Source organism: Formica exsecta, unplaced genomic scaffold (assembly GCF_003651465.1).
Source record: "Formica exsecta isolate Colony F162 unplaced genomic scaffold, ASM365146v1 scaffold2, whole genome shotgun sequence".
NCBI lineage: Eukaryota > Metazoa > Arthropoda > Insecta > Hymenoptera > Formicidae > Formica > Formica exsecta.
The window spans coordinates 2,039,755-2,066,587 of NW_021849297.1; the positions used below are offsets into that span (position 1 = coordinate 2,039,755).

At 37.9% G+C, this 26,833-nt stretch overlaps 2 protein-coding genes across 2 annotated transcripts in view; one reads left to right on the top strand and one right to left on the bottom strand.

The window, feature by feature from the left end:
* Nucleotides 1-26,833, top strand: part of LOC115234288 — a 292,623-nt gene that overhangs the window by 138,970 nt on the left and 126,820 nt on the right. The gene's annotated exons all lie outside the window — the stretch shown is intronic.
* Nucleotides 1-26,833, bottom strand: part of LOC115234290 (hemicentin-1-like) — a 100,819-nt gene that overhangs the window by 41,056 nt on the left and 32,930 nt on the right. Inside the window, exon 2 of the mRNA XM_029805256.1 lies at nt 383-509. Coding sequence (XP_029661116.1) covers nt 383-509 — 127 coding nt within the window. The remainder of the gene's footprint in view (nt 1-382; nt 510-26,833) is intronic.

Here is a 26,833-nt window from a genome sequence, read left to right on the forward strand (position 1 = left end):
TCATCGCGGAAAATAACGCGAGGAATTTCCGGACCTGAACCATCGCGCTCATTCCTTTTTGATTTCTTCCGAGAAAGTGAACTTTATAGATGATAAGAATGATTTTTGCATTGGGAAAAAAGTCTTCACTACCCATTTTGCATTCGAGAAAAATCTTTTTTCAACGCGTTTCTCTTCGGTACATATATTGGGAATTTAGAAACGTAGATAGAAAGTATATTTACGTATGTAAAAAAATATATATACGTAAATTTGTGATACAAGAGCAAATATAAAGATTCAAAGAGTTCAGGAATCGATCAAATAAAAGGAATTTTAATATTTAAAAAAAGCAATTATATATATAAGTATAGTTATAGCTTTAAATTATTCAAAATCTCACCTGTAAATTGGTTCAGACCCGCCTTCCTTGTACCAAAGCACCATGTTGACTTCGTCGTTATCAGACGAAATGTCGCAAGGGAGCTGCACCTTGTTTCCGACTACACCATTAATGGCAACAATCGGTACTGCAACAAAGGAAGAAATATATATATAAATAAGAGAGAATCTTTCTTTTTTAAAAAATATTTTAGATATACGCAATATATATTCTAAATCGATTAAGCCTAATTCCGAATCATCGTAAATTGGAAATATTAAATCCCATCATTAATCCATGAGCAATTCAACTAAAATTTTAATATATCAGCAGAAATATCATAAATCCCAAGACTTTTCCTTATTTCCGAGAGGAAACTGTAGCTTAATTCGTAAGAACGATCAACGGATGCTATAATCAATCACTTCGAGCTTCTAAGATACCAATGACACGATAATTACTACGACAGGTAAAACGCTAATATGATTTTCACCAACAAGAAAACACCAGGATTAGGTCTCATTAAATGAGAATTTAGCAGTGATGTACATGCTGACGATTAAAGGTGAGCTTCTATTTGAGTTTAAAGTCCTTTCCCATGATGAGGTAGACGATGGTGGTTTGATGTCGCTGCGGTTTTATCTACCCGATTAGATTCACATGTAGATGGAGGTATCGCGTTTTAATGAGCTGTCTCCTCCTTCTTTCTATCTCTCTCTGTCTCTCTCTCTTTCTGTGTGTCTTCCTCTCTCTCTGACACACTATCTTTCCACGACGACGCGTTTGCCAACGTCTCATCTGACGTGATCTCGATCGCTTCGAGCGGGAACGTCGTACCTCAGGAGCGATCGCTACCAGGGATCTCATCGATCACCACGCTAGAGTTCCGTCCCTCGACGTCCGATCGCAACATGACCGGCCAATCTTGAAAGTCCACGGACTTTCGTGATCGTGCTATAAAACGCCGATACCTTCCACGAAAAGCTGGAGAAAATGGGGCGAAAGTAACCGGGAAAACGGATCGCGTCCGCCAGTGACATGTTCAAAGGCGTGCGCAGTCAGTGTCTTCCGCGTCGAGATCCGCGAAGATATTGCGAGAACGTGCAAAGTGTTTGCGGAAGGGTCCGAAGCGGTCGCAGAGCTCTCGACGCTCTGAATCTGAAATTAGAATACCAGCCGGGGCTTTCCGATATAGGACGATAGGTCGCTCGACATGAGAAACGCGATAAGCAAACATATGTTTAGTTGACCTTTTGACTTGCGCTTTCGGTTATACCGATACTTTCGACAATATCGAACTACTTTTTGCCTTACCATATTATTAATTGGCAATGAAATTTCAAGTCTATTATCATAATTTTTTATTAACTTTATTAAATCAATATTTTTCTGATTTTTCCCAAAATATTTTCATCACTTCTCATGTTCTAGCATTATACAGAGAGAATCTATACAAAATTATAATATAAAACAAGCTATATAAAGATCTATTATCGATTAATACGTTTAACACAATGAGGCTTAACGCGTGCGTTTAACAATGTGACACTTATAAATCATACACGATTGCGTTTCATTCGATCAAGATACTGTTGTTGCGGGATACGATCCTATTACGAAACGGGCACATTCTTCCGAACTCATCTAATCCCGAGAGAGAAGTTTCGAAAGCGGTTCGGAAGGAAACTCGAGGAAGCTCTCGGCACAAACTCGCGAAACGTTCGCGAGCGTGACAAGCGCCGCGCGCAAAACAATTTCATTTATCACAAGAAAAATAGCAGTTTAACTCCGCGAGTGGGCGTATCATACATTTTCCACGAGTTCGAGGGGGATGAGAGAGATACAGTGGAAAATGGAAGATACCCCGAGGTCGGGTCGTTCCTTCTTTGACGTCATAGCCAACGACGGCGAGCACGAACACGAGTGTATTAGCGTGGATGATATCCCCGACGCTCTAAACCGTCATAGCTCTAGTTGTATAGTTTATTGCACTCTCTCTCTCTCTCTTTTTCTATCTCTCTCTCTCTCTCTCTCTCTGTGCTAACACTTACTCAGAGAAAATATAGTCATGGCTGCGACGATATTATTAGTATGTCAGAGCACTTCTCGCTCTCGAAAGAATGACACATTCGCGGTTTCGAATAATTCGCGCGCATATATGCTGTTGACACGAAAAATTTACATCACGGATGAAACCATCGATGCAATGTCACAGACAGGAAAATTATTAATGACTAATTGATAAACCGGGCGGAAGCTGTGTGTAGCGTGAATAACTGCTGCGCTGCCGCGTTAAAGTTCGCAGTACATCGTCACTCGCTGAAAAACACACGATTGCCTTGCAAAGATAATTTTGAATGTTTTTCCCGTATCGATCGATAAACCACACGCGCTTGTTAAATCCACGTAACATCTCTTTCTCGCCTACAAATCAATCAATGTACAATCTGTCGCTTATTTTATGATCATTATTACTGTGTAACGTGGTTCTTATTTCGACACGTAACGACCGTCATCATGTACGCCGCTGGCGTGTTTCTCACTCCGTTGCTTAGCGAACGGATACTCGAGTCATGACGCGTATCTGTGCTCGTGATGAATCCCAAACGCCCACGTCGTTCCCGGTACAGATCGCTGTTAGGAAGAATCGTAGGGTTCATAAATAACCTTCCTACGTAGAAAACAGATCCATCAGCGGTCACTCTCTTTAACTTTGACGATTGGTAGGCAACATCAAACGTACGCGGGCACACACATCGCGGTCCTTTCCTCCTTTACCGCACACGGGGAAACCATAAATAAGTAATCTTTACCGGTTTTCACGAAATGCGCGGGAGGGTCCTGAATCTCGAAGATGATTGCTTCGGTTGAACGCGCGCTGGATGCCACGTTTATTTTTCTTTTTATTGGTAACGTAAATTTAACGGATTTTATTTTTTCTCCTCCTCTCCCTTTTTCCTTTTTCATGGCTTCGCTCTCGCCATCGGGAAATGAAATACAGCGTTATTTCAACAGCAAAACGTACGCAGCTATTTTTTCTCAACTGATAGCCGCCAATATGTTACCGAACGATGAGAGATTCAGAGAAGCTATATATTTTGCACTGAAGAACGAAAAATAAAAATAAAAAGAGATCGCGCAGTTAGTGTAATATATAATACAGTAAATAAATTCTGCAATAAGATCGCTGAATAATTCGGTATGCATTTGATGATAATAAAGAGATTAAAAAAAAATCTAGTATGAATAAGTGCCAGATTTTCAATATATTTAGAAATAAAAAATTGTGTGTCTGTTAAGTTTAAAAATATCCTTTACGTTCAAGCTAATAGATTTATAATAACGAACCCATTCGAGATTTAAGACGTAATCGCGATTAAATTGGTTAGCTTTTGAATATGAGTTGTGTGTGTATTTTTCTTTTTCTATTATTAGTCGATGATAAAACGAGTATAAAACGATTAATGTAACCGTACATTTCTTTGAATTCACAGCTATAAAAAAATATTGCAGAAATAAAAGCGACGCTCAAGGCAACTTTGTCGAACGAAGCAAGGTGATCTTTCAAACAAATAACGTTAATCTCGTAGTACGCGTGGATGCTGTTCATTGGGATAATAAATGACCGGTCATTGTCTGACATAATGACTTCATACAGACAGTCCAACGAAAATGATGCGTACGAGACGTCAAAACGAAAAGGTTGATGAAATGATAGTATAGTTTTTTCGTCTCTATCTTCGAGGCATATGTATGCCCATAATTTATATAAGCATGGGCGATCGACTTAATGGAAGGGCATGCGAGTTTGACTGTACATTAAACAGCTCGTGTTATTAACAATAATAGGCCTTAAACACGAAAGTGTACTCAGAGTTAAATAGATGATGTCGAAAGAGATTTTCGGTCAACGTACGTGGGCTGTATGATGCGTAAAAAATATATTTGGACGTTCGACGAAGCCGTAAACTTTGTTGATCATTTGTCATATTCTTAACTAGCATGTAGATGTTTCCAATTAACGTCAAGATGTGATCAATCATGTATCTACGGTGACAGTAGTTGCTTCGGTAACTCTTAATTATTTTCCCAATAACAGAATCACGGATGACACATAGAAAGCATTTCAACAAGTTTATTTCCAATAAATCCCTCACTGGATCGTCGAGAGAAAGACGAATATAAAACGAGGCTAGTTATTAAAATAATAAAGGATTCTCTAATCAACAGTTTGCGCGAAGTTTGGAAATAAGAGCAGTCGTTATTGTAATTCCGGTTGGACGACAAAGTATTCGACGAGGGAGAATAATTCATAATTTTATATAGCTCCGTGTGCACTGCAGATAGATTGTGCGCGGAGCTTCGATTTTTAAAGTAGACCGTCTACTCCGTTTGAAGTACGTGCAGCGGTTACCGTTACGGATGGAAAACGTTATTCAAGTCGACAGTGCGATGAAGTAAGAATCGATAGAGTCAGTCGCTTGTCTAATAGACTTAGCGATAAATCATTATGTCCTCGAAACAAAATCAAAAACCATCCAGCGAAATAAATAATTCGGCATTGGATTGAGTTTATTTATTAATTGTGTAATCTCCATTAGTTATTATGTCGCGATATTTATTAATTATAACTTTTGCAACCTGATCATCATATTTCTAAAAACTTATTTCACATCAATTTACTTCAACTGCTTTATTCAAGCAGCTTATTCAACTTTATCGAAACTATTAAGTCTTAATTAATAATTATTGCTTGTAACACGTTTGATTTTACCGTAAGACAGAAGAATCAATTTGCTGAAATTCAAATAATCAAAATCTGTGTATGTGTGTAAGCATTCTTAGCTTTTATTATTCTTTATCACAATTTTGTAATTCTATTAATTTTAATATTATATTTTAAATGATTATTTTATTAATATAAGACATTATTTTAAACTTACTTTGATATTAAAATCTACTTTTATTATAAAGATTATGGCTATGCAATCGATTATAGGTTAATTTTTATAGATTAGCAATTTTTATCTTAGAAAGAGATTATGTATATTACGAATTTATTTTGACTACAATGGAGTAAAGCCGATTTACAAGGAACAGTAATAGCAAATTATTTATTAGTCGACTAAGCTGATGATAATCTACTTATGTATTCCGCTCGAAAAATAAATTTAGCTCAGCTTTTAAGTAATCGCGTGAATTGTCACGATATTATTATTTATAGAGAGGCTTTTGGCAATACAACACGTAATATAATGTAACATGCGGTAAAATTAAATTTTTGCAAAGTAAAATGTGAATCTAATAAATGAAGAACGATACAGCTGATTGTACGCAAAATATGAATTATATCAGTATTTACGATTATAGAAATTTTATAAATAGTTTAAGAATTTAATTTGATATATTCAGAGTTGTTTATATGCTGATGTTTCCTGCGTATTACGTATATTACTATCATTTGAACAAGAGGCTGAATTATTAAATCGCATGAATGTCTTGGCGTTGTAAAGAAATGTACATTGCGTAAGATATCAGAGTCCCCGCTTTATGGGATAATATAATGGTGCGATATAAAAACATGTATAAGCTGTTTGCAGCGCAGACGTTGCGACTCGATGGTCGAAATGGATGCGCAAACAAAGAAGTTCCATTTTGCCGTTCGCGCACGACCGCGGATATACGTAGATCATCGTAAAAATTCACGACACTAAAGTGCGCTTTTGCCCCGCGTATTTACGCAGAACGTATTTTTTAAAAATCGTTGTAACCGGAGCCTCTCTCGATGGCGCACATTCGGTCGCCATAAGAAATCTTGAGTTTTCCTCGTGGAGTTGCCATGCTTTAAACTCCTCTTTATGACGCTCTATAGTCGCATCACGATCCTTGCGTCTGTTTCCTTCGCGAGTAACAGCTTTCGCATAGAACAGGATAGTTCTGTAGCGGAGTTTTACAGTTCTCGAGTTTCGCCGGAGACATTAATCTCTCTTATGAGTTATAGCATATATGTATACATATATTATATATTACGCGCACAAGAGATACACGAGCTTCATACGAACGGTGTATATCGCGATCGTATCTCAAAAATCCTACGTATTACCCGAATCATAAAATGAAAAGAGCGATAAAAATCGTCGTGTAAAAAAGCGACGTAATTAAAGGTTGACACGTTTTTATTGCTCGCGTTTTGTACAGCTATGTTTCACGCCGCTGTCCTGTTATCGTGATATTAGGGCGAAAAAAAATCGCGAATACGTGTCACTTTGAATTATTTCGCTTGAATTAATCTTCTTTTTTCTCATTAAGCTTTGTGTTCTACAATAAGTTAATTAGAATGTATTTGTTTTGTTTTTTGCCGATTTAATTGATGTGCATTGACGTTTTTATTTCGAGTCATATACTTTTCCACAAACATAATGTTAAAAAAATTACATAAACGTTCTCAAAATATATATTATCTTCACGAAAGGTTATAAAATTTGATGACGAAACACATGTGAAACTATGTCTTTATTTTTTTTCTTTTACGATTTTTTCGTGCTGCACTTTGTTTCTTACGAATGACGGCCTATACACGACACAGGAACGCGATATGATTTTATGGTCCTCTGGGGGCACTAAGTGGCGAAAAAAAAAAAAAAAATCTCGATTGTGTGGGAGTAATGACTTGCATGTCGGTCAACCTGATTCTGCCTTAGCTCGACAATCACGGACGTCGTGCATTAAAGTCGAGTACTGGCATACCATATCGCACCCGGACACACTCTTTGAGAAATATCGAATATCGGTACCGAAATATTTTCCCGACGTTCTCAAAATATATATTATCTTCACGAAAGGTTATAAAATTTGATGACGAAACACATGTGAAACTATGTCTTTATTTTTTTTCTTTTACGATTTTTTCGTGCTGCACTTTGTTTCTTACGAATGACGGCCTATACACGACACAGGAACGCGATATGATTTTATGGTCCTCTGGTGGCACTAAGTGGCGAAAAAAAAAAAAAAATCTCGATTGTGTGGGAGTAATGACTTGCATGTCGGTCAACCTGATTCTGCCTTAGCTCGACAATCACGGACGTCGTGCATTAAAGTCGAGTACTGGCATACCATATCGCACCCGGACACACTCTTTGAGAAATATCGAATATCGGTACCGAAATATTTTCCCGTGAAAGCGTAACTTTGCGGAACCTGTAATCTCGGGATCTCTCGCAACGTGCAGGGTGTGAATTATGTTACTTCTATTGCGCACACAAAAGCTGTAACGTTTCAGTCCGATATACGCGCTATAAGGTTCCTCAGGGTACACTTGCATTGAAGGATATACGCGCGAGTAAAGGAGGAAATGCGATTGCGTGCGACGATAAATAGTAAAAAAAAAAGAACGAGATCCTAAAATAAATGGCAGGTCTCGGTATGCTTATCCCACGGTATTCTTAGTGTACCTTTAACAAACACGCAGAATTGTAATTTACAATCGTGATATCGTCAGGCCGAGCGGCCAGCTGTTCCACCGATCAAGAAGCGAGAGGAAAATAAACAGCCGCGCGCCGCGCTATCTCAATTATTGCACGGTGCTAAACCCCTGTCGGACGGCAAATAATTTTCTGGCGCCTAATGTCGGGTCTCGTCGTTTCCTACCTTGTGATTTATAGATTACTAAATAATCGTCATCGCACACACACGACTGTCCGATGGATCGAATGCGGGGAGAAATAAATACAAACAGCGGCGAGCGCAATTACCGCAGCCGCATCGAGCATCCCGCAATTATCGGGAGTTTCAATGCTCGTTATAAGCGAAGCGGCAGAAGGTGAAATCACTTTGTCGGCTACGACGACGGAGAAGTTGCAGGTAATAATTACCGATCGCGCGGTAAAAAAAAATGTACCAAAAAATGACCAGGTCCGCGAGAAATGCGGCCAACGATTTTGTGGCTTTCTTTGGACGAGAGATTTCGTTCGGGGAATTGTCGCAGCAATTATATGTAATGCTGCTATCTTACTTATGCATTACGTATAAATACTTTATTTAATCAGATACATTTACTCGAAGGTAAATGTCGATAATTATATAAGTACGACACGAGTATCTCAATATAAATTTATAAAATAATCGATTACATGGGACGAAACGAGAGAGGAAAATTCTATCCTATGTAAAAATTGATACGGGGAAATAAAGCTACGCGATGAGATTGGTATCGCGATATAAATTATAGCGTTCTGTTTGTTTGTGGATAAAATGAATATCAGCTCGCTGGAGAAATTATCGCGACTCGCGATGTATTATGCAGCAACGATGGAGTTTCGAATTGGTTACCCGGCGAAATGAAATTGACTGCAAATAAAATCCCATGAGGTGAATTCGTATATAGCCGTGCATTTGCGCGCGCGCATGCTGTGCGATACAACATACGCTGCGCTGTAAGTCGAAAAACTACGGGGGCGCGCGCTCGTTTCGTCGGAGAAAATGAAAAGACGGGGTGCAGGCGATACGTTGAGGGTGCACGCCGGTTCTAGGCGCCCATTTAAAATTACGACGAAAGCTCGCACCGCCGAGCCCGATGCTTTCCAATTTTCGCGCGAAGCTCAAGAACGTGCTAAACGACCGTGGCAGTGGAGCTCTATCGGCCAGCGAAGCGCCCCATCTCGCTCTTGCTTTCCCCCTTCCCCCATATAATCTCTTTCTCTTGTTTCTATTTTTCCCAGACACAGAGTATGTGCCGCGGAGCGTGAAAGCCGTGTGCGGAATAGCATTTGGTGTCTACCCTCGCAGGTTTTAACGGGGCAGTCCCGTATGCCAGACGCGTGCCAAGTTTTCCCCGTTTGCCTCCTCTCGCCCATACTGTGTATGTGTGTGTATATGTGTTGGCGTGCGTGTCTCTCTGACCCTCGAGAAAGGAAGAAGCCGCGGAAACAGGCGGCTCCTATTTTCGCCCCGCATTCCATCCCCGTGCCACCCGCGGCTTGCCACCCTTCCCATCGTGGATATCTCGCCCGGATATCCAGCAGTATCCGCGGTCGCTTTCGAACTCGGCACCATGTGTGTCCATCTGCCTCCCTTTTTTTTTATTTTCTTCGTCTATTCAACGTCTATCTCACCTTCCGACACATTGCGCCGCATTCCTTCCGGTTTCTTCTGTCTTCTATTGGCGATTCTGACAATATTCTTAACGTGGGACATTGCCAAAATCTCTCTCGTTGCAGCTAGAATTTTCCAAATTTTTGGGAGAGGTCTGCGAGTACTTCCGGCGCGGAATATAACGCTTATTTATCTAATCAAAGAATGAAAAAGTTTCACATATTAAAAACATCATAAATAATATATAGTAAAAAATATTATAAAATATATACCTATATACTGTTATGATGTCAAAATATTTAACGCCAAATATTATATTTGTATTACTTTTTCATAAGAGAAAAGCATATATTTGTTGTGAAAACTGAAAGTATTATATATTGATTAAACGATATTTTTGCAAATTGGCACGGAAATTATGATGAAAAAATCATTAAACTCTTTCAATCGGTGCTTTTTGGTTTCTGCTAATTTTTTTAAATGGAGTATCATTTTTCGTTAGCTCACGAAAATTACAGAAATAATCTTTATGACAAGATATGTTTCTCGTTGTATATATTTTTTGACGAGACACTGTGCGCTTCGATATAGTCGGTTATTTGTTAATAATATGACGCAGTTTACAAAGAAAAACGAAATTCGATGCGAAACGCAGCAACTTTTGGAGTCGGCAAACTCTGGATAAAAATGAGCGCCACGGGCATTATAAGAAAGCACAGGGACATATCTGTCGGATTTTTTGTGTAGTCAAACCCTCCAGTCGAGCTTCAAAGCTGCTGCTTTCCCGTGGACATTGTTCTACAGAAACCCGCTTTCCAGGGAGGAGAAGACAGATTTGAGTGCTCCTTCGATAAAGTTTCCAACCGTTCTTTGTATCCTGTTACTTATTTACTCCCGTTAAAAGAACGTCCTGACTGAAAGAAAAAGACCGGACGGAGGAAAGAAGGTTTCTCGTAGTGCATTGGCAAGCTTTAAAGATCCTTTCACAAGCAGAGACCGTCCTAAATGCATAGCACGGACTTGGATGCTGCGTTATCTCGTATTCGGCAATATGCCGGTATTTATCCGTCCGAAAGAGTTTCCCAATACAGGAGCAGGTACTGATGAATTATTGTGTTCAGCGGCGAGTATCGCGACGCATGTCGTGAATATTTATTCGTACAAACTTTCGATGCAGTTCAGGTATCCGGCGATTCCTCAATAGCCGTGCTACGTGTCGTTAATTAAAATATACCAAAATATTTTAATTTATACACTTGCATCTTGTTTTTCAATAAGCTAAGTGGACTTTAAATTATTTTTTTATTAAATATTGCAATTAGAGTAAATAAATCAGAGAAATCTGTGTGTTATTAAATGAAATTTAAATAATTGCGATATTTTTGAAGAATAAATATTTTTTAATAGCTTCATTATTATCATCGGGAACTAGCGATTTTATTATTAGTGCACTATAATGAAATCGTTTTGATTACACGGATATTGCTCGCGTATATTTCAGTATTTTTTTTTCTCGGTTAAATTTGCAATAAAAAGGAAAAGAGGAGCCGAAAAAGTAAGGCTAATGAGGATAGAGAGAATATGAAGAAACGAGGACGTGATATACCATAGCGAACATGAACGGGCAGGAAAGTCTGAAATCACGTGGCAGTAAACTAGCGGGAGCTTTCGGTATATACCCTTCCGCGTATCCCGAAAGAGGGCTTTCCGGCGTACGAACGGGTACGACGTGTTATCCGGCTCGAGATTACTTCTTGGAGCGGAAATAGGGCGTCGGCTAAGACGCCGTTTCGAAATTACCGTATAATTCTGCACTGGGTATAGTCTTGCCACCGACAAAAATAATGGCGAAGACTAAATGTGCGAGAGTCAGAGATCGACTTCAATTTTCTTACAAATTATTGCGCACAGATTGAAAGGCTCGTACGTGCAAGTAACATAAACGTTATGGCTTTACGAAGAAACTGAACAACAGTTTCGTTAATTGAATAACATCGCAAAACGTGATATAAACATACTTTGATGAGAAACCATTCAATATTTATATGGTAGATAGGACAAACCATACTGAGTAAAAAAACCTTAACAAATATAAGTCGAAAACTCAACCGGGATATAAACATCTGAGATATAAACATTTTTGTATATTAGCATCATGATGTGTGTCCTATCTACCATATAAATATTGAATAGCTTTTTTTTTAACACCATGTATAGCTAAGGAAAAATCAACGCAATATATTTTCGTAAAAAATGTGTTTTTAAAATACAATTTGCTCTAGGACATCTTGTATACATAGCACTTATATTGGCTAAAAGAGCATGTAATATTGCCATATAATATTACCAAAGAAAAGAGAAATCACCTTATAAAATTAATTTATAATATAGTCTCTATATATACTGTTATAAATTTCCCAAGTATTTTTTAGGATAAGTTTGATAGAAAATCGCATACATGCTATAGCTATTCCACTATAAATTATATAATAACAAAAAAATAAGAGATGTAGCGTAAAAAGATCGTAGTGTCGTCAAACGTTTGCAAAAATTACGTTTTAATTAATAAAGAAACAACTCAATGCAGGTATTCTGCGATTTATTGGTAGTTAAACCTCCAGCGCGGTACCCGGATCGATTCGGCCCGGAGTCTCGGATTACCTAATTAACAGATCCTTCTATCTCTACTCCGGGATCTGTTCAGGCTGCCTCTGTGCGACGCTCATTACTCTTTGATCGAACAGGTGAAGCGCGAGTATAATTCTCAAAGGAAAATTTTAAGCGGCTGAGCGCGCGAATGAGACGTAAAGAGATGGCGATACAGATTCTCGCAGTTGGTAGTCGGTTGAAAGATAAGAGAATAACTTTCGAGACACAATAATTGAGAGAGACCGCGTGAGAAAGAAAGGGAAGCAGAGTGTGGTAGCAAAAATAAAAAAAAAAAAAAAGAAAAGAGAGAGGAACGCACGGATTAAATAGCTCGTTACTATCGATCGTGCATAACTTGAGAGACTCGACTGACTTACCCTCCCGTGCGATCCTTCCGCTGCAAAAGTTCGTTTTAATGCACTCGCATTGAAATGGGTGCCGCCGAACCTGGTAAGCTCTCTCGGTCGTCGCCTAGTTCCGCGATTTCGTCTTGGGAACTTTCAGCATGTTTCGGCGTTCGAGACGTATTCAAAACGAAACCGAGCGCGCATCCCACCGTTCGATACTATATCGAGTAATCCAAGATAGCACGATAAACTTGCGCCGAGTAATTGTAATTGCGCCGGGAGTTTCTAGAACAATGCGGCTTCGGACGCGAATATCGAAATTAGATATCGCGATGAACCCGGAGTATGTATTTGCGATGCTGACAAATCTGCCCAAGTTTCTGGCGTGTATTACAGTGGATTGGAACGTGATCGGGGCAGGTAACGATACGATATACTTGTTATGATCTAAATCACGGAAATGCCGAAGGAATTCAGGAATCGGACTGTCGCGCTGATTGCTACGGCGGTTGATTAATAAACATGTCAAATTCTCGCGATCATTCTTAAATTTCCGAATTGTACGGTCAAATTATACGGGCGGTTTTGTGTTAATAATAATAATAATAATAATATATAATAATAATCTTTAATATATAATCTTTAATATTTAATAATAATAAAATCTGTTAAGATAATATCGATTCAGTGTAACGGCTGACATATCGTCACATACCGTTTATAATCTTCATTCTAAAATCGTTGTTACTGGAAAATGTTTGACGTTGGGCAAATATTAAATTTCGCTAACCTGGTGCGATGACGCGCCAATCAAGTGTCGACAGTGCGCAAATGTGATCTAGTTATTTAATTTATTTCGTTCATCGTTTCTGACATCAGATTGAATAATATATATTCGTTAACGACTTGACGCTTCACAGGAATGAGCTTAAACTTTTATCAGTGCCGTTGATTGATACGTGGATCGTGCCACGGCAGGGAATGGAAATTATTCAATCTGAAAATCAAATTGTAATACGATTATACAGTTTCGCCTTAATAGGCTTTGCGAATATCTAAATAGAGAACACGTGTATACAGAAATTTATTAACGAGGCATTGGAGAATAAACGGAAATATCAATGCTGTTTAAACAATATCACTGAACAGCTAAGAAGCTTCGACTTTATTGACACACATCAGCGAAATAATTTCGATTGGAATGCACAATGCGAAACATTTTTGCATCTCTGAAATATGGTTCGTCAGATATATCGTTTCTGTTATCTTATTGTTAATCTCACGGCTGATAATATAGTATGTGACCAATTCGGTTTAATAAAGTTTTGAGAGCATGATATGGATACTAATCCTGTCCCGATTTCGCTGACCAATCTCATTACAGTGAATGCAATGCGGATGGAAATTCGTCCTTAAGCCGTATTGTTTCAAGAAACTAGATAATACGAATTGGATAGAGTTAATCGAAAACCGTAATTGCTTCCGTAACTGCGATCGCAAACGGAAGCCTTTTCAGATATTATCTTTTCTAATGTAATAAAAAAATTATAATTCTGCGCAAAATTTTTTTTTTCTACTTTAATTCTGAGTCTCTCTTTCGCGAAAATCCTTGTTGTACGAGAATGCTAAGATTAAGTGTAATATTTGATATTTTTTATTAAGTCGAAATAAAAATCAACTCCCTTGAATCGTTTTCCGCATGTCTTTGTTGACACATTAAATGTAAAAAGGTTAATAACATTGAAAAGCTATGGTCGACCAATTCCGCGTTCAAGCGGACGAAATATTGTCGCATCGAAAATTTCGTTATCATCTCACCAGTTTGCTGAACTAATATGTTTCGTAATATTTGTTTTATTCCCCTTCCGTTTCTTGCATGTTCCTCTTTTGTTGTACTTAATAGGACATTTCTGGTTTCTAGCAGCATTTTCAGTTTCGCAGAATCTTTCCATATTTCATCTTTTCATATGTCATCTTTTCATATTTTCCTACGAATACTCCCGGAAAGTTTCGCTCTTTATATTCGCATTATTTCTGTAATAAATTTCTGCGAAGAATATGACTGAGAAAAATCGCACCGATCATTTATCTCTTTAACTTGCTTTAAAAATTTGTTTCTCTACTTATATATTTCTTGTTATATTCTTTACCAACTTTTTAGTCTATGACTTTATATAACGCAGACATAATTTTTGTATATCGAAAAAATATCCGGACTTGATAGAATGTTCGAAACTGTCTTTCTCATAAAATAAAGATTTATTCACTACGATGTTCCAATCAGTTGGATTCTAAAACTCGCGTGGCCGGTGCTATAGTGCACGTGGTAGCGAAATTGTACGGCCAATGAAATATCTGCCGTCGTCCGGCATCGTCCGAAGATTTGTCAAACGGGAATTGATTTAGGTCCGGGGGCTTAACCTCTGAGGGAGCCCGCAGCACACCAGTTGGTTTCCCTTAGAAATCGCCCGATCGAAGATCCGCGTACGACTTGCACGCAAATAAATTGAGGACCCTTATATTGGTCAAGAGGCTGAGAATCATGTTTGTATTTTGCGCCCATGTCGAATCGTGTGATAAAATGCTTCGGCGATGATAGGCCATGATATCTCTAAATTATAGCCTCATAATTTTTTTTTCGCAGATTCGATTGATCTACTACCGATTGTATAAAACCGCATATATTTCTCATGAAATATAATAATATAATAATATAAAAATGCGGCTCGCAGATTTCCGCATTGCCGGAGGAGAAGAGGAACGGATTTGCGAATTTATTAAACTTAATTTTGCGCGTAAGGCAAAACGCGGCATGCTCATTTAATCAGGAAGCGCTAATTGTTATTATTATGAATGCGCGTCTACAAAGATATGACGCATTTTTTTTACGAGGCGGTATTATGAACGTCGTTATAACAGCGTAACGAGAAACCACAATTACGGTGCAGAAACGCGTGGGTGCGTTTAATGCCGTAAATGATGTTAAAAAATTGTAGTCTGGCGCGTCATGTATATGCAGAAATATTGCAAAGGCTGCACCGCAAAATTCAGGAGCTACACACTTAACGGGAGTCTCCTTCGAGTAACAGCGTATAATTCTATCACAGAGATAGTAGTCGCGACAAAGAAGCTATCGCAACGGCAAGGATCCACGAAATGGACCATGAGCGCCCTTTACTCGCGGTTTACTTTCGCCCTTTACTTTTCTCATAAAAGTGAAGCGACCTTTTCTTTGACCAAGGAAAAGAGAAAAGGAATATTGTGAAGAGAAAGGATGTGTGCCCGTCACCGTGTGTTTTACACCGTAAATAAGGAGAGACACGTTCGCGGAGCTAACGCGGTTGCCATTAGATTCACATCCTCGGATCCATTAACTCTTACGTACGTGATGGGAAGTACGATCTTCAAAAGTGCGAGTGAATACCGTTGACTAAATCAACCGAATGAAGATCAGTAAAACATGAGAAAGAAGTAGACAATTACTTCAATATAATTTATAAAATATATATGTTTGCTGCAAGTCAAAAGATTTTCCACCATTTTATATAATAATATGTTATATAAAATAGTGAAAAATTTTGTAACTCGTGCAAAAACATATCTATATAAATAACTTCAGCATTGTGTGACGAAGTAAATGAAAGCGTATAATTGTACGTAAAACTATAATTTTTCTAATTTTTATGGCCTTTTTTAGCTCGCACCGAATTGAACATATAAAAGCAAACAGAAAAGTTCATTTTTAACATAAATACAACGGCTAATGATCTGATTACACTGATATAATGATCGGATATATGAAAAGTTGGTTGGTTACGAGAACAATGTAATAATGAGTATTATTCTCATTAATTTTTTTTATACTGCAGTTTGAAACATACGCGATTTCAATTATAAGTCCATCTATATGTATATCTTACAATAATGTATAAATTTTTTGAAAACTTTCTGAAAACGTGTTTATTATTTCTGGGCATTATAAAAAATACATAAATAGGTTTTTTAATTAAAGATTTTTATAATATCTTTTAAAAAAAGAAAGATATTTATCCAAATAGAATAACTAATTAGTAACAATATAGCAATAAAGTTTCGTATATATTTCATTCGATTATGTTAAAGTGGTTGTGTCAGTTCGGTAGACGAGTGTGTCGCCTATTTTCGGGAATCAAGTCAGCTCATCGAACGAGCATACGGCCAATCTTCGCTCGAAGTGTCTGGAAATCGGGCATTAATCCAACTGTCCTCCCTCCTCAGCTACCGCCATAAATTACGGGCTTCCAATTTCCAGAAGTCGAACTGTTGTGCCCGCCGTGGCCGGGTGGACGTGGTTAAGGTAGCGGAAGCAATGGAAGAGGAGGACATACGTCGGTCATACCGGTTGCGTTTAATTATCCACGGAATCTAGCTAGTCCTCGGAAGGACACGGCGGTGGCCGGCGTTGAATTTCCTGTAGGTAGACGTCTGAAAATCTTGTTACAGTTTAATTGTTAATTTACCACCTCAGCTACCAGGAGCCGCATCACCTCCTGGAAGAGAACTCGTCGCATCTAGGGACAAAATGGGATTCGTCGAGCGCTTCTACGGGAAGAGAGTTTACCGAAGGGACGCAAAATCGCTGGAGCAAGAGACGAATATCCCTTAAAAGCAAGTTTGATCCTCGTAGAAGTCTAGGAACAAGAACACGAAAGTGTGCGGCGAGTGCGAACAGCCGGATTATTGTCGATCCATATTTCTGGAGAGCATCTCTATGCTTCTACACGCGCGTAAAGGACTAAGGACGAATCAATATCTTATAAATCGGACCATTAAGCCGTGTTTAAAGAGGGATAGGTTCTTCCTCTTGGCTGAACTGTCCATCGGCTGCCAAACATTCGGGCGCAAAGCCGGGTTTGGCGTTTCTGCTGTTATCAAAGTTTGCTTAAATTGAAATTCTTTCGCATAAAGAACTTCCCAGTATCTCGACATGGTTTGCATTCTACGCGGAACACTTGCGCTCTGCTTTCCTCATCTCTCAATCGTGACTTACTGAGCGCGGATATATGCGCGCGTACACTTGCGATTATTTAATTACAATTTTCAATGCAATTCGCCTGCAGACTGTCTCGCTTCACATACCGCACATATTATCACATATCAGGACATATATACAACAGCTTCTGTCAAAAGTAAGTTTCTAACAGTCTAATCAAATTGAATGAACGAACATCCTGAGTTTCCTAAACTCCGAAGACGTGTATAAACTTATCCGCGGCTTCTTCCCTCCCCCCTTCTCTCACCCTTTTGGAATCCTGCGGGCGACATCACATGAAACGCCAACAAGATATTTTAAGTCAGCACGTTTCACAAATTTGGTAATTTTGGCGGAAATTCCGGCTCCAAAACTTCGACGAGGAAATACTAGATAGTGTTCCATTTAGTTCCGCTACTAGATTGCACACCTAATTATAATGTACGTACTTTGGCGCAACATCTGTTACTATTACTGTCACGCAACTTCGATCCCTTGCGCCTAACACTGCGGGAAAGATTTATTTTGTTGAATTTTGTAGTATAATTATTGATAAAAATAAATGTATTGCGAGTAAAATTGTTATTTGCAAAGAAAATTCGATTCTTTTAAAACGCCTCAGAACTTTTGACCGACTTTTAAGCATAGCAAACTGTAAGAAAAAAAAATTATTTTTTTAATTTTATGTTTAATGGGTAAAATTAAAGTTGCATAATTAATTTTCACCAGGCAAATGCAATATGCAAATTCATGCACGAGTCAATAATCTACGTAATAAATTATTCTCTTCATTTAATTTATGCTATCCTATTGCTTCTTTTGACAATAAGTCGAAAAATATATCCGCAAAAATATATCTCGATAAATAAAAAGAAAAAAATATAATACTCTTTATTCTTTCTCCGTATATCCATATTCATTGCGCATTAATAAACAAACACATTTGGCTAATGTAATGCAATATAATTTAATTATACATTATATTAGAGTTGGCTACAAATAATATCCAATTTATTTATGCAAAATTAAATTAGCAAGATTAATATATATGAAATTGCCGGAAATAGTTTAATACTAGTCATTTATTGAGGGAGCATTAATTGCAAATTTATTTAACCAATATCATACACGATGTTTGAATATAAAGTTTTTTTTACAAAATATTCGATGTTTTAACCTCGCGGGATATCGCGTGCATAAATGTGTAATGATAAGCGAAGCGGAAGTTCGTTAAATCCCGCGTGTCTTCCGGTATATGTTCCACATATATGCATGGCCGTTTATCATTTTAGGATCACGAAACCTTATTTAAAAGGAATTCATAATTCTGAAAAATTAACGATATCTTATTTCAGTTTCGATTTAAATCTGATTTTTTATTTTTTGGCTACTAGCAGCGATTCACAGTTTCATTTAACATATAGTCATTAGAGAACCAAGACAACACGCGTATATCTTTTAATAAGAACACAAATTGTATGTATAAATTTCACAAAAAGGTGAAATAAAAGGCAGTTAGTATAGTGTTTAACGTATTATAATGCAAGAAAGAATAACGCGCGACATACACAGGGATATTCCGTTAAAAACGCAATCCATTCCTCGCACCTACACGCACCTTGATATGCATACGTGATTTTCTCATCAATCGCTCATGTACTTTCTCGTTCATTTTCTACCCCATGCTCATTTTCAGTAATTTTATATATCAGGTGATTGCATAAGTTCGTGCCCGATTTAAATATAAACTTCAATAGATTATATTTTAGAGATAACACTTTTATTAATCAATTATATAGTCTCCATTCTTTTCTACAATGGTTTTCCAACGATCTATAAGCTTGTCGATTCCATTTTTGAAGAAAGAACTTGATTTTTCTTGAAAAAAGTTTGTAAGGTGGTTTTCGACAGCTTCCTCAGAATTGAGATTCTTGCCATTTAAACTATTCTGCAAAGACCGGAACAGATAAAAATCTGAAGGCGCAATATCTGGAGAATATGGCGGGTGCTGCAGAATTTCCCATTGCAACTCCTGCAGTTTTCACAGCGTCTGTTGAGCGACGTGTGGCCTAGCATTGTCGTGGTGGAAGATGACGCCTTTTCGATTGGCCAAAATCGGACGTTTTTCTCGAATAGCTGCAGCGAGTCTAGTTAGTTGCTCACAGTACTTGTCCGCCGTGATTGTTTCGCCGCGTCGGAGCAGCTCAAAGTAAATAATTCCCTTGCGATCCCACCAAACACACAGCAACACCTTCATCGGATGCAAGCCAGCCTTTGCTTACGGGTTCTGCTCCTTCAGCTGCTGTTTTCCATGTCCTCTTTCGCTGTACGTTTTTGTAGAGAATCCACTTTTCATCGCCTGTTACCATTCGATCTAAAAAAGGCTCTTTTTTGTTACGCTCGAGAAGAGAAAGAGCCACAGTCATACGGTTTAGCTTATTCCTTTCAGTCAGGAGATGCGGCACCCATGTATCAAGCTTGGAAACGTATCCAAGCTTTTTTAAATGACGAAAAGCGGTTGAATTATCGATGTTCAGCCTCTCAGCAATATCCTCAGTTGTAATCCTTGGGTTTCTTTCCACTAAGGCATGCACAATGTCATCATCAATGCCAGAAGGCCGTCCAGAGCGGGGTTGATCCTCCATGTTGAAATCACCATTTCGAAATCTGCCAAACCACTTTTTGACTGTTCGGAGAGCAGGAGCGCGGTCCAAATAAACGGTTTGAATATTTTTTTGTGCAATCCCAACACTCACGCCTTTCCGAAATTCATATAACATTACATGCCGCAAATGCACCTTTTCGTTCTCCATTTTTAATGATTTCTCTTATGCACAAATGGACTTATCTGAACAATGTCTGACGCTAAATTGATACCAGGTAACCAAAGTAACTTACTGTTGATTTGTGAGCAAGCGGGGTAATTTCCCGCACGATAAAAGAAATTCTTTGATATAGTACGACGCAATCGACCGACTACTCATGCCCGAAACGGAATATGATCACATTTTTCATAGAAACATGCCGTTTCTATTCATCCTTCTCTCGATTGGCTATCATCTTTTCTTTCATAAAATTATTACCGGTAACATCGTCTCGATATATTTGAGCCGCTTCAACGTCGACTAATTTCTCCTTTCCTCTCGATCGAGTAAAATGTCGACATCTGGTATACAAATTTTTGAAATATAAATGGAGCAAAATGCTACGCGAGTTTTTAACCATGCGTATATTGAATTGTATAAAAAACAACACGGGATGAATATTTTGTGCTTAATATCTTTGTAGTTTATTCACAAGAGGAGAACCAATTATAATCGATATAAACAAAAAATAATAAACTTTTCAAGAATATTTTACCGCCAGCGTCCGTAATTCGCTGTGGCGTTAATTGGTTATTGATACTACCGACAATTGCGTCGATATTGCATTCAATAGATAATGATGTACGCTTTCGTGAAATGGAGCCGCGCGGAAACAATTGGAGTTCGCTCTTTTGATTAATAACATGACTCGTGCGTTCATGAAATGAATGCTTAAACGCTCTAGTGAGTATTTGTAATATAGGACAAATCGCGCGATAGTGGGTACCTATGGTTCCTGAAAAGTTATAGGACGAAGTCTTTTCCGTCTTCGACCTTACGGGATGCTAGCGCGAGTTAGTGAACCGTTGCGCCGAAATTAATAGATCTCCGGTCCCCTACTTCCGGAAGGTGAAAAAGCCTTGATAAACAGCGCCGACCCTCTATCGGGCCGCTTTAAAATTTATGTTTCGCCGCGGGCTTCAGGTCCGCGCAGTGATTTTTCATTGAACCCTTTGCCCGGCGAAAGAAAAAGCTATACACGGCAGTTGAAGTGTATATGGTATGCCGGAAGTACAATCGATCTTTTTTCCGCCCATATCCACTCTGAACGTTTTTCTATCGCATAGATAACTCTTAATTTAAATCTCGAATTATATATGGCATTTCCGCGCGTGTGCATAAAGATATTTATATTATTATATAAAATAAAAATTGATTTTATAAACAGTGCGCCGGTTTTTCAATTGATTTGAATAACTAATATGAATTATAATGATTATAATAACGATTTTTCTTCTAGAATTTTATTTTATTTCTTATATAATTCTTTTCATTAGTTATTACTTTATTTTAAACCATTTTAATATATATGTCATTTTTATTTAATATATACATATGTGTGGAAAAATATTCTATCATCTAAAATATTAAATAATATCGAGGAATTTTAAGGAAATTTTAATTAAATTTTATATGATAATCTACATGAAGTAAATATAGAGCTGAAATAGACCGAATTCAGTTTTGGACGCAGTCACATCTGTCGAATACGTATATTTAAATATCGTATTTTGAAAACGGCTTAATTCAATTTCAGTGAAATATAAATGTTAGTGTAAAAGTTTTCAATCTATTTTAACCGGATGCTTCAAGTGTGACTTACACAGCGTCTCAAAAATTTATTTCTATAATAACGTATATTTCTCGATATAATTCACGGATATGCTATTTAAGTTTTCATGTACATGAAACCTGCATAATTGAAAACGCGAGATTATAGCCAATTAAAAACAGACCTTCTGTCCATCTTAACGGAAAGGATATTATTGTGCGCTATAAATATCTGCGGCCGCGTAGAGTTAAAAAGAACAGAAAAATTGGTCTTATCGGGACAGAGAATTTTTAATCTTCGGTCTTTCATGGCGTTCCGTTTCCTCTTTTTGCCTGCCGGCAAAACGTCGGACCGCGGTAGGCAAAGTGTCTGATCATACTAGAAGGGCCCGAGATAACTGTGCAATGGGGTAGTTTTCGTTGGGGTTGGAGAAGCCAAGGGATTTTCGCGGAGACGAGATCCACGAGAATTATCAGAGATGACGAAGCGCTCCCAGGATGGTCCTTACCGTTTTCCGTCGTTTCCCTCTCAGTGCCGACGCGTTTTACAGGCTCGTTCATAACGAAGCCAACATTAGCCAACGTCACCCTTTCTCTATTTCAAATGACTTTATTGCCGTCTAATTAACGGCACAAAAAAACACGTAATGCATATAAATAATTTTAGAAAATTGCAATAAATATATTATTACAAAATACAGAAACTGTGTAGCTACGTATAAAGAGATTAAAACAAAAAATATTTTTAAAACTTATCATTTGTGTTATGTATTGATTGTTGAATTTTTATAATCAACGCTTTAACGCTTGATATTAGCTACCTATATAATGGGATATCAAAACGTCAGTCGCTAATAAACAACTTCCCTGGCACGTCGTTATCGTGAAGCTTGAAGGGAAGCTGCGGAATTTTCGCAAGGATGGCAAGGGTTGATGCAACCTGAATTATCCTCCTGTAGGTTTTCGGTGATTCATCATTCTCGAAGACAGTCGCTTCCTTCCGGTGTCGGATACGCGATGCTTCATAAACTTCTTTGATACGAGATAGGAATAAAAGATGACCCCACTGAGAAACTATGTTAGAAAATGTTTGCGCCATCTGAACAAGGTAAAAAAATTGATTTTGAAAAATCTGTTCTTCAAAATTCCACGTAACATTCTTCCATTTATTATTTTATATCACAAAATAAGAATTGACCGCGACACGAATAAATATTTTATTAATGTGCAAAGATAGTTGATTTTATAATCCTAATAATTATTGCAATTACATATATATATATATATATATTGAATATATATATATATTATGTATATGTATATCTTGAAATAATAAACCTTTCTGATGAGTATGTCAAATAATATTAAATTACGACGGTAATGCCGCAATTTATATCTAAAAGTTATTATTCATTTATACTGTTTCTGTCATAAGATCCCAATAAGTAGCAATCATAATAATAAATTTTTGCTTTTATACACAATACAATAAAAGTATGTTAAATAGATTTTTACAATAGAAGTTAATGTGTCATAACAAAGATATTCCAAAATAAGTAACAAATAATTGAAAGTAAGATTAAATTTCCCTTGAAACATTAATTATTTCTAAAATGTGTATGTGTACACCTGTGCAATGTACACGTGATATAAAAATGGCATTAAAATCCGATTAAATCGTTGAAAGGGAGATCTCATATGATAATAAGTTAGCATAATACGCTGTATTACGGTGGCGTGTAAATGCGGTATCGGTAACCCTTACGAATCCACATCGTAAAGCATAATCAATCTCCGTAATGCGGACCTGTAATGAACGGCCAGGAACTCATTATTCTTCGCTTTACCACACAAAGCAATATTTAAACGCGTGGTTCTCTCTTTCTCTCTCAACCTACGGCATCCTCATAGTATGTTAATCAACTTGTATGAATCGCCACATATTTCACGGGGAAAACGGAAAATGAAAACACTACTGATTCTACCATGCGCCTTGAATTATTGCGCCCGATTTTTTTCGCTCACGCGTTCATGCCCCGCGCATTCTAAAATCGGATTCGCCTTCTATCGCATGCTAACGGCGAACGGCGAGAAATTGCACGCGACAAATAAACTCATAGGTTATTTTTTTTATACATACGTGAGTGAAATCCGAAGCACACGCGTGCGCGCAATTGCGCGCATACAAAGGAAACACAACGGTGTATAACGCAAATTTACATTTCCATATCGTGAAATTTTTTTTTTATTCAAATGAGAAAGATCTTCTCTTCTTGGTGCAGTCACGCGGAAAGACACCAAACAAGCAGACTCTCGTGTGTTATCGTAAATAATCATCAGCTAGACGGGGTGAATAATGGTCCGTCAAGTTTCCCAACTTTTTTTAAACGTCGGCGAGAGATTAATGCATGTGTCGGTGGTCGGTGGTTCATATAAGCATGTACATCTGGCATATATGCTTTTATCCATCAATTATTGCTGCTAGTGCACTGTCCGTTGATGTAAATTATAGGCAAAGGCCATAGTAAAACAACACGATCAAGAAAGGGCAAGAGCAAGACAATAGAGAACAAGATTAATTGAGAACAAATTGCTTTTATAATTTTGTCTATCTATCGATAATCACTAGTTTACTTTAATAATCAATATTGCAATTTTCATTGATAAGCGTTATCAGAACATACATAGTTAATTGATTAGCGGTATATGTTGAATTTGAAACTTCAACGTCAGATCTATTTATCGTTTTACTCGAGAGATCAATTTGCTTTGTACCGGTTTCAACATTTCAATGATACTCATCAAATACACATGTAATGAAAGAAAAATGCGAGAAAAATATAGAATGTAAAGATTAATTAAATGTTATCCGTGCGCTGAATATACTGTGTACTGTGTGATGTGGGATTGTATCTTTTAAAACGTAATTGCACGAGTATACTAAAGAATGCAGGCACCAGCAGACACATCTCTCTCTTTCTCTCTCTTTGTAACATCCTTTTCCGATGGTGTTGCACCCCGGTGGCGCAACCACCATGGCCGCAACCTCTTTCCGCCATGTCCTACGCGGTTATCGTCGACCGCGACGTAAAATTTATGGGAATCTCCATTCGGCGGCAACCAGCCAGCCGTCGCCTTATGGCGTTTCGCAAAACGAAGAAATCGGCACGTGCGGCAATCTTTATCCGATCTTTCACCGCCGAACGAGAAGCTGCCCTCTCGACATCGTCGACCGACCCGCGTTCACCCAGTTTCCAACCCTTATCCTCTTTCTCGGGCTCCCTCCCATTTACCCTCGTCCCTGCTCTCGTTCTTGAGCGACTTAACCGAGCCGCCTGAGCCAAAAGTAATAATGCAATATCGGGACGACTTCGTAGGGAAGCTTTCGAAGCTACTTTTCGCGCTTCTGCCGCCGACGACCACTGCTCGTGCGCCAGCAGTCACCATTATTTATGAGGCCCGCGTGCCAGGCATACGACGGCGTGCCGCCTCACGTGCGAGGTGAGGTCACATGCGCCGAGGTCACATGACCAGCGGAAGGCTGGAGGAAGGCGAGAGTAGACGATGCAAAGGAGTCACGACTCTGCGGTTGACACGCGATCGTCCTACGACGTCGTAGGTGATCATGTCGCTCGCACGCCCTATATAAGTGAGCTACCGAGATTACTCACTATAGGAGAGAGAGATTCACTATAGGGATCATCACTATAAGAGATGATGGGCCACGTGCCGCGTTCTTCGTCGTGCATATAAGGCACACTGCCGACGGAAGGAAAGACCGATTTAGAATCTTCTCTTTACCTAGGAATCATACGGCCGATTTTATCGCGTCGAACGAGAGTCGACTCTCCTGCCTATAATTTCGGATAATACGCGGATGCGATCCTCCCGCCGCGCCACCACGTCCACTCTCTCGTTACCGACTCTTCCTGTATGCAAATCGTATCTTCGTGCATGACGCGCACGGGACGAATCCTTTCTACGGCATGGTGAGATACGATAGAGCGTGAAATAAAGTCTCGAGTATTTCATTATGTACATCGTATATATTACAAACTGAATGTGATTATAGCTTGTACGAGGTATTCTGTACCTTTACTTATCTAATGGGATTGACAATCTTAGAGAATCGCTTAATAGATTAAAAGAGAAACGCGATCTGAGAGATTCGTAAAATGAAAATATATCTATATTTAAATATATAAATATTATATATTATCTAAAACAGACAGACAGAAAGAATATTTGCTCTTAAATTATTATATTTAAATTTAATTAATGAATATATTTAAATTTAAGTTAAATTATTATATTAGTTTAATTAAGAATCTAGTTAATAATGAAAAGTATAAAGTACTTTAATAAATTAAACTTTAAAAGTGTAAATAAGTCATACAACTTTACATTCCAATTAAACTAAAGAAAATTTTACTTTAATAGAATTTGAAACTTAATTACTAAGTAATAACTTTTGGTTAGATATAACGTTAGGAAAATGGTATTTCTTGTAAGGTAAACCTGATTTAAATTTTCATCAAGTTAAAATTGAGAACAGTATTGAAGAATGAAAACAGAATATTTATTAAACAATTGCTCTGTTATTAATTCTTTTACTCTCTACCTCGTAACATAAAAACAGCTAGACTATCGAGCGCTTGTATGTTAAAAGTTATCAATGTTAAATTTTTTTGGTACATTTTTGTCAATTTCAAAATTCAGTTGCAAGTTTATCGGAAAAGCTTATAAATAAATAAATTACGGTTATAAATAAGAAAAGACACGTATGAAAGAGAAACGTTATCTGTTAATTGCGATTACGTGTGTTTTTGGAACACGTTAAATGCTGCGAGATGCTGGAAGTAGTATAGCTAAGCCGTGAGATTCGCCGACGAGCGCGTTTTAATGCTAAAACGGGAGCGTGCTAAACAAACGATTCAAGGCGCGACAACTCGTGGTG